This window comes from Perca flavescens, chromosome 7 (genome assembly GCF_004354835.1).
Source record: "Perca flavescens isolate YP-PL-M2 chromosome 7, PFLA_1.0, whole genome shotgun sequence".
NCBI classification, from domain to species: Eukaryota; Metazoa; Chordata; class Actinopteri; order Perciformes; family Percidae; genus Perca; species Perca flavescens.
The window spans coordinates 34910514-34920513 of record NC_041337.1 but is presented as its reverse complement, the minus strand read 5'-3'; the positions used below and the strand labels follow the sequence as shown (position 1 = coordinate 34920513).

The following is a 10000-nucleotide window of genomic DNA, read 5'->3' as shown; positions in this document are numbered from 1 at the left end:
GTTAGGCACTGCTAGGCTCTGTTAGGCAAGGACACTAGTGGTGCGTCTCAGCATAGCCATCTAGCGGTAAGGGTTTTAAACAACAGAAACGTGAACCACTGTCTTACATGAATATCTTTGCACGTAAACAAAAAAAAATTAATAAAAATAAAAAAATCAATAGTGTTTGTGAAAATCGATACAGTATTGCAAAAATACTAAGTGTAACGAGAACAAGTGTATTGATTTGTTCTTACACTCCTAATCTATACTATAAGTTATTAGTCTATTATTAGTTATGTCCTTTCGCTTTCTGTCTGAACCTTCAGACACCCCAGGCAGTACAACACAGCGAGGTCAGAGGTCACGGTCAGACACAGAACGATAGATATGGAGCCGCTATAGATTCGGCGTCTTCAGCTGAAGGGACACAGTCGGCGGGGGGAATACGTTCCGTTAACGCAGATTTGTTTTCTTCGCCTGAAACCCACCTGCTGTGACGAGCAGCGAACACTGCGAGTCCAGGATCCTCTCGCACAGAGACTCCGCAGAGAAACCTGCAAACTGGAAAGAGACGCCCACCAACATGAGTTTCAACATCCATCTTTCTTATCTCAAATTATAATTGACTCGTGTACGAGGTAGCCATGTAGGTCACGTCAACTTTATTGTTCATTCTGCAATATGTGTCAGACATAGAGAGCAATTGGAAATACGCTTCTCTACGAAGGACACATACAAGTATAATATGAAAGATTAATATATTCAAATAAAGGTAAAAAGATAAGTGATATATACAATTAAACAAGATAAGTTATATGTATAATGAAGGGCGTAACTTTGGGGGGGGGGGGTTGAGATCTCCATCTATCTAGGGAGGTCCTGGGAGATGTCTGCCTGTATTTTGAAAAGCGACAAATACATCAGTAAAAATTGTGGGAAAAAACTCAAAGAAATAGACAAAAATGTTGAAAAAAAAGCGATGTAATCTCCACAAAAAAAGGAGACAAAAAAAAAACGTTGGGGAAAATATTAAAAAGTAAAACAAATGTAAGAATGTAACTTGATTGTTCTTTACGAATAAAAAGAGATTTTAAAAAAAGAGAGAAAAAAGGGCAAAAAACATTGAAAAGAAACACCAAATATTTCGCAAAAAATGTCTGCCAAAAACTTAAAAAGAAAATCTCAAAAAAAAGAGTGAAAAAAACTCAGAAAGAAGCAACAAAAAGTCCCCCCAAAAAAAAAAAAAAAAACTGGGTAAAGGCAGCCCCACCCATGTATTAGGCCTATATATACAATACAGTAATACATTCTGAATTAGGGTTGGGCAATGCCCCCTAAATTGGCAGTTGGCGATGTTTACATGGCGATGGACGATGATATCGTACTATGGTACTACTATGGGCCAACAGTTAACATAGAAACGATAAGACATACATTTAAATGCCCTTTGTAAATGGTGAATGGTGCCCTGCTGGTAGGTTTTACAACGTGACCTACTTTCACTTAACTACTGCGCAGTAAACTCACTCAGATGTTCGTGATCTGCGTAACGACAGTACAGTGGGATGTCTGCCTTCAACAGAGCGACAGTAATAACATAACATACCATCATTACTGAGTTTAAACTACATTCACGGTTATGTTTGCACTGAATAACGCATTCAATAAAACAGAAACATAACTCTTGCAGCGCACATGATATTAGCTCACACATAAAATAGCTCCCTCGTGAATTAGCCTACTGTTCAGGGACGGACTGACAATCTGTGCGTTCTGGAAAAGTCCAGAACAAAAAACGTCTATTAAAGCGATATTAACAGCCAACAGCAGGGGGCGCAAATACAATCACTTATATGCTACGTGTAAAAATAAAACTGAAGAAGAGGAGTCGGCGTACATCATTAGACGTGAGTTAATTTCACATCAGCAGTGCCAGGAGCAGGAAACTGCCTTATCCCTAGCGAATTGCATAGTCAGCTCAACACGAGTGTGCATCATGATTATGAAAATGATCGTGCCATTTAATGCTGTCAAACTTAACGTATTTAATAATTTGATTAGGTTAATTTGAAACATTAAACGCGTTAGAAATGAATCGCGGGTTTGTGGTGGCAAATTTTATTTTAACCATTTGTTTAATGATATTAACCATTGGTTTAATGATTGTTTTATAACGCCACAAGATTTAGCTTCTTCATGTGTAGATTCAAAAGGCTCCAAGTGAAATAGTTGGCAACCGTGAACTATAGCCCAGTAGAATTATTTAGTTTTACTAGTTTGAACCTTCTCACATTGTTGACTTTTTAGCAGACGAAGTCGAGAAGGCCACAAACCGTGTCTCCTTCTGCCTCCTGACATAAACTGTTGTTTAGGCTAATGAAAAGAACAGGAGCAGAGGGGAAGGTGAGACAATGGTGTGACTGTTAATGATGTCCTCTTTTCAACTATGGCCATGCTAAAAGATACATTTAGAAGGGTGGCTTAACGGAGTTTCTTCACTATATGATGTTTGGATGTTTAGACGTTAGGTTAGAAAGACATTTTCAGTTGTGCTGCGTGTACCTTTGAAACTGTTTTCTCCATTTGCAAATGTAAATAAATACTCAAAGACCAAACTTTGGTTTAATTCTCAAACGGTCGTTATTCGTTTTGATTTTATCATGAATATCACTAACGCTGCTGCTTCAAGGAAAACTTCCACAACAGGTTCACCGCGATTTCACTTGGTTTTATATGAGAGGTTGTAGTGAGCTCACTTTTGCTTTGATTATGGTATTAAATTAAACGGGAAAACATCAGGTATGCATTGGTACCACTCTAAACGTGCTAACAAACAGAGAAGGGGGCTAAATAATTCACCAAATGCAACCAAAAGTTTAACCATAAAAATCCTAGCTTGCACTCTCTGTCTGTCTTCCATCAGAGTGCAGTTTTTCCTTGTCTTTCATATTTGAGTTTACTATTGTGGAACTGGCAAAGACCTGGAGGTTGGTTGTGAAAACTTCACAGACAACATTGATAGGGCCTAGTCTTTTTCATCATTTCACAGCCTTAATATGAATCAAAAGGGTAATATGACATTGAGAAAATATTAAATAGGTTATTCAATGCTAATTCTTTAACACAAAGCAACACATATACTATATTTGAATAGTTATAGTAGTAACTAACACTCTCAGTGTAGTTTTGGTATAGGCCTACATAATATTGAATCCCCATGTTCAGGTGCAGCAAGTAGCCTACTTTATCTCTGAAAGTGTTATCAGTAATACTCTGAACTGTTTACAAGTTTGTGTAATTTGGGGTTTCTGTAGCCAGTGACATTTCATTATTTGTATTTTATTTTCAATGCAGGTGTAATGGCATTGTACATTTTTAGTTTTTATTTGAAGGCTGAGGCTTCATTAATAAACACAATCCCAGTTATCATAATTGGTTTTGAGATGTTACTTGCTATGAATACCTTGTCTGATAGGCTACAGCGATGGTTCGGTGATTCACAAATAGGTTGCACGTAAGAGGGGGGAAGTAGCTTCCACTTAAGGAACCCTATGTTCTGTCTTTGTGTCTTTGCTAGTTTAAGACCGACGCACTTGTCAATTTCCCGTCCAGTGCCCGCGACTACGATTAGTGTGTTTGACAGGGTGGGGGGCGTGGCATCACGATGGTGGCTCTCGTCCATCGGCACAACCATATTCTGAATAGTGCAAATGTAAGTCAAAACCAAACAGTGTAGAAAACTAAAGCTATAAAAAGGTTTTAGAGTTTGATCTCACCACTATGGAGTGAACGGCTCCGATGCGGACGCAGGCCAACATGGCTACGACGAGCTCCACCACCATCGGCATGTAGATGGACACACGGTCGCCCTTCTTCACTCCTGCACACAGACACGGGAAGACGATCGAGACAATGACAATGAAGCACGGAAATAAAGAGGAACACAGTGTTAGCACAGACTGTAAAAATAAAGGACGGAGCTTCCAGGTCTGAGAAGTCAAGCCGATGCTGAAGCTCCTTAAAGCTGCATTCTCTCTAACTTCCAGCAGGGGGGGAGACTCCTTAAAGCTGCATTCTCTCTAACTTCCAGCAGGGGGAGACTCCTTAAAGCTGCATTCTCTCTAACTTCCAGCAGGGGGAGACTCCTTAAAGCTGCATTCTCTCTAACTTCCAGCAGGGGGAGACTCCTTAAAGCTGCATTCTCTCTAACTTCCAGCAGGGGGAGACTCCTTAAAGCTGCATTCTCTCTAACTTCCAGCAGGGGAGACTCCTTAAAGCTGCATTCTCTCTAACTTCCAGCAGGGGGAGACTCCTTAAAGCTGCATTCTCTCTAACTTCCAGCAGGGGGAGACTCCTTAAAGCTGCATTCTCTCTAACTTCCAGCAGGGGGAGACTCCTTAAAGCTGCATTCTCTCTAACTTCCAGCAGGGGGGAGACTCCTTAAAGCTGCATTCTCTCTAACTTCCAGCAGGGGGGAGACTCCTTAAAGCTGCATTCTCTCTAACTTCCTGCAGGGGGGAGACTCCACCGGCTCCAAAAAGAAGTCTGTTTCTATAGAAGTCTGTGAGAAAATGAGCCTCCTTCTCTCTTGATTTATTACCAAGGGGGTTTAAGCTTCGCTTCAGAACTCAAACCTCCTATGGCGCCATTTTGATGCTACAAAGTAATCACCTCCCTTTAGCATGTTAGCACTGACTAGCATTCATTCTGACGTCACTTTGACAGAGAATAACTTTACATCTGAAGCGTTTAAAGACTCTATTTGTCCGTTGTTTATTTCTAAAGAAACACGACTAATGTATAAAAGGCTCTATTACCTTGTACCTCACGTTATGGCTCCGTAGCAGACGCTTTTATAAAAATAGGCTAACGATTGTGTCACACAGTAGAGGAATTACCGTATAGTACAGGAGAAGCTCACAGGCAGTTTGGACTTACATGAGCTGTTTAGGTGTAATTACTAATGTTAATTAAAGCTGCGAGCAGCGATGGACGGGCCCTAATGTTATGAAAGTGGGCGTGGCCTGAGTAAGTGGGTTCATGCAAATCGGATTATGTTTGTCATATAAGGCAGATTTCCTGTTGCCAGCGGGGGGCGCTATGACCAAAATTGAAATTTAGCCTGTAGGTGTCCTCAGGCCTGGACCCTTGTCAATTGTGAGAAATTTCGGGCAGATACGACAACGTAAACTCAAGTTACAACAACTTCTTTGTTCATCGCTAAACACTCAAAATGGCCGCCACGCCCACACCGTCTGACGAAAACTTTTTCTTTTAATAACTTTTCATCGTTAAGGTGTTGGGATGGTACAGACCAAGTTTGAAGTCCATCGGATGAAATCTCTAGGAGGAGTTCGTTAAAGTATAGCACCTGGACTTTTAGGCCTACTTCCTGTTGCCACTAGGGGAGCTGTGACTTTAAGTAAATATCGGCCTTTATTTGTCCTCAGGGTTGGACTCTTATGAATCCTGAAAAGTTTCGAGTTAATCGGACAACGTACACTCTAGTTACACCCACTTCCTGTTTCGGCCGCAAAACGCACAAAATGGCCGCCCCGCCACGGCCACGCCCTATGACGAAAAGTTTTTCTTTTAACAACTTTTCATCTTTAACTTCTTAAGATGGCACAGACCGAGTTTGAAGTTGATCGGATGAAATCTCTAGGAGGAGTTCGTTAAAATATGACATGTGGAAATGGCCAAAATCGCACTAATTTCGAACATTTAATTAAAAATGGCGGACTTCCTGTTGGGTTTAGGGTAAGGCTCTAATGACGTTTTTTGTACATCTTGACATGTTACATATGTGTACCAAGTTTCGTGAGTCTACGTTAAACGCACTGCAGGGGCTCAATTTTCTTAACTTTCTAGGGGGCGCTAGCGAGCCATTTTTGTGCGCCTATTCCCGAAACCCTTAAAATATGTAAATTTTCACCAGACTTGATGCGACCGCCAAATTTGCTGAGTTTTTGAATATATTAAGCCCCTCAAAAAGCCAATTCATTTGACGGGAAAATAATTATAATTCCTTCAGTTTCAATAGGGCCTTCGCCGCTGTCGGCGCTCGGGCCCTAACTAGCATGTTATTGATCAGTAATTAGCCTGTGTCTATGTTATCTCCTTACATATACCTACGCTCTCCTTTTCTGTAAGATTGGGAATGATTGAGATTTCTCTCGGCACAGCTACCAGAAGACTTCACACTTTCAGACACATTGCTCACGTCACATCTACGTTGTCTCTGTCAGTTGGAGGCTGCGCAGTAAAGCGAGAGATCACCGGAAAAGTGCTTCTAATAGCCTTCACTGGTCTCCGTCCAGAGACACAGGATCTGTTGGTCCATTATATACTGTCTATGTTTATTACCTCAGTAAACATTTTTATAATGAGTTTATGGTCTCAATCGCTAGTTTCAAGGCTTCTTCAACACAGCATGATGTTCATACGCTGATGACCAAAACTCGAGGCTTCAACGGCAACCAACGTGTGACATCACGGATGCTATATCCGTTATTTCGACAGTCTGTGTGTGAAAGAGTAATAAAATCCGGTAGTTTCAGCCGTAACATACCCTGAGACTTCAGGACATTGGCAAACTGACAGACCCTCTGCAGCAGCTCTCTGTAGGTCACCGTCAGCTCATCGCCGGGCTCGTTGCCTTCCCTGAAACAAACGGCAAACATACAGAAAAATGAGTCAACAGTCAACATATTCGGTAGAGGTCGACCGATAGTGGATTTTACCGATACCGATAGCTAGGTTGGGCCGTATTTGCCGATAACCGATTAATCGTCCAATAGTATTTAGAATTGATACTGGATAAAAACAAACATGACACAGTAAAACAGTGCTGAACTTTATTATAAAAATAAAAAAACTGTATTGAACCATGAAAACATGCTAAATGAAATAAATATAAATATTGAAGTCAATAAAAGACATTCATTCAAACTGAAACAAAAAGTAATTAAAGCTGCGAGCAGCGATGGACGGGCCCTCGCGCCTCTGCGCGCGTCGGGGTCACCGGCAGACGCCGCTCCTTGCGACCGTGCATTTGCGCGGCACTCAGACGCTGCAAATCGTCACCAATGAAAAGGGAATTCCCCGCCGAGTACAACGATACCTCACACAAGATTCTACGTCATGCTGTTCATTAGCTGTGAAAGGGGGCGTGGCCAAAGTATAGGGGGCGGGCCAAACCATCACCAATAAAAAAGGAAGTCTCTGCTGAGTTCATTGATACCTCACACAAGGGTATACCTTAAACAGTTCAAATGTTATGAAAGGGGGCGTGGCTTATGCATAGGGGGCGGGCCAAAACATCACCAATAAAGAAGGAAGTCTCTGCTGAGTTCAATGACAACTCACACAAGACTCTACCTTAAACGGTTCAAATGTTATGAAAGGAGGCGTGTCCTGAGTAAGTGGGCGTGGTCATATTATAGGGGGCGGCTCAGTATCACACGTAGACCACACATTCTGAGTTTCATGCAAATCGGATGATGTTTGTCATATAAGGCAGATTTCCTGTTGCCAGCGGGGGGCGCTATGACCAAAATTGAAATTTAGCCTGTAGGTGTCCTCTGGCCTGGACCCTTGTCAATTGTGAGAAATTTCGGGCAGATACGACAACGTAAACTCAAGTTACAATAACTTCTTTGTTCATCGCTAAACACTCAAAATGGCCGCCACGCCCTCACCGTCTGACGAAAAGTTTTTCTTTTAATAACTTTTCATCGTTAAGGTGTTGGGATGGTACAGACCAAGTTTGAAGTCCATCGGATGAAATCTCTAGGAGGAGTTCGTTAAAGTATAGCACCTGGACTTTTAGGCCTACTTCCTGTTGCCACTAGGGGGAGCTGTGACTTTAAGTAAATATCGGCCTTTATTTGTCCTCAGGGTTGGACTCTTATGAATCCTGAAAAGTTTCAAGGTAATCGGACAACGTACACTCTAGTTACACCCACTTCCTGTTTCGGCCGCAAAACGCACAAAATGGCCGCCCCGCCACGGCCACGCCCTATGACGAAAAGTTTTTCTTTTAACAAATTTCTAGGAGGAGTTCGTTAAAGTACGACATGTGGAAATGGCCAAAATTGCACTAATTTCGGACATTTAATTCAAAATGGCGGACTTCCTGTTGGGTTAAGGGTATGGCTCTGTTTTTTGTACATCTTGACATGTTACATATGTGTACCAAGTTTTGTGAGTCTACGTTAAAACGCACTTCAGGGGCTCAATTTTCTTAACTTTCTAGGGGGCGCTAGCGAGCCATTTTTGTGCGCCTATTCCCGAAACCCTTAAAATACGTAAATTTTCACCAGACTTGATGCGACCGCCAAATTTGGTGAGTTTTTGAATATATTAAGCCCCTCAAAAAGCCAAATCATTTGACAGGAAAATAATAATAATTCTTTCAGTTTCAATAGGGCCTTCGCCGCTGTCGGCGCTCGGGCCCTAATAAATAACAAATAAAAACAGTTAAACTGTCGGTTTACAACGGTAACAGACGATCTCTTACCTGGAGGGATCTATCTTTCCCACTATATACTCGTTCTCGCTTGGGTGCCCATATAAGGCGTAATGTGTGACGGATCTGCCTTCCCATTGGTTGAAAACATAAACAAAGGCATCATGGGAGATTCCCTTGTCGGTAGCACCTACTGTCTATGGGTAGCACGGAGTTAGCGGCAGAAATGACTGAAAACGTGATGAATTATGGACATCAGGTGGATAAATCTCGGATGTAACAGTTTGGATTTAATGCTCAACAACCCCCGAAAAAAGGCCCAAGTTCCAGTCTGGATAGAAGATCACCTGTAAAGGCTAGAAAGAGCCTCTAGAGGCCAGCAGAGCCTTCTCAGCTCTCGCGTACCGTGTAATGAATGACAGCGCACATTTCTCAGCCGCTCCAGCAACAGACGCAACCAGGAATAAACTATCGGTGTGGATTTTTGCCGACAACGATAGTTCCACCAATCAACTATTGGTGCCGATTAATCGGTCTACCTGTAATATTCGGTACGATCCAGGGTTTTCCTGTCATTACAAGGTTTAGGCCTCTGGCTGCGTGGCGTGTCCGTTTTTATTTGGGCTCCCATGGTAACAGGTTCGAGCGTGCACACTGCCTGCCTGACGCATGTCTCAGGCGCGCCGAAAACGCGTGCGTGCTAGAAATAGGACCGACGCCTATTTTTCACCCGACACGCAAGCGTGTTGGAAGCGTTTCCATGCAACATAGAATAGGAAAAGATGTTTATATGTCATTTAGACACAAATACATATTAATAAATAACCTGTTGATGTTTGAAAGTCTCGAGGTTTTGACATTAATGCAGATGTATAAATGAAATTTAAAAAAATACTAATAAATAATTATTGATTTTCCCCTGTCAATACAGAAGGAAATATTCTGGAGCCTACGCAGCCAATGTGCAGGAGGCCTTTAGGTGCAGCACCCGAGCCCTAAGAACAATTGAAACTAAAAGGCTTTTTCGCAATATAACAGACGTAGATCGCTTTAAATCCAACCTAAATCTATTTATTTAGAATGGCTAAGTTCCATCCATCCATCTTAGTCTGCTTATCCGGGGTCAGGTGCAGCTGCAGCAGGGGACCCCAAACTCTTCCCTTTCCTTTCCCGAGCCACATTAAAAGGGATACGCCACCGTTTGTTGAAATAGTTCTTATCACGGTCTACCCTGGCCGTAGATAGGTGGATAGGTATGAAGGTGTAAGTAATTAGGTAGTTTTTTTGTCTTTTGTTGGCTCACTTTTACTCACAACACGCTAACCGGCAACATAGGATTCCATTCACTACGCTAAGCTAACTAGCGGCGGCGCTGGCGGTGTTGCACCGGACTGAAACAATGCATGCACAAAAAATGCGTTGGCCCACCTATCTATAGCTAGGGGAGACCCCACCTATCTACAGCTAGGGGAGACCCCACCTATCTACAGCTAGAGGAGACCCCACCTATCTACAGCTAGGGGAGACCCCACCTATCTACAGCTAGGG

At 42.3% G+C, this 10000-nt stretch overlaps 1 protein-coding gene across 2 annotated transcripts in view; it reads right to left on the bottom strand.

Moving 5' to 3' along the window:
- Positions 1–10000, bottom strand: part of acss2 (acyl-CoA synthetase short chain family member 2) — a 75519-nt gene that overhangs the window by 41956 nt on the left and 23563 nt on the right. For both annotated transcript variants that reach the window (XM_028583500.1, XM_028583501.1), the window contains exons 3-5: positions 6554–6645; positions 3759–3862; positions 471–543 (exon numbers count right to left, since the gene is read on the bottom strand). In XM_028583500.1, coding sequence (XP_028439301.1) covers positions 471–543; positions 3759–3862; positions 6554–6645 — 269 coding nt within the window. The remainder of the gene's footprint in view (positions 1–470; positions 544–3758; positions 3863–6553; positions 6646–10000) is intronic.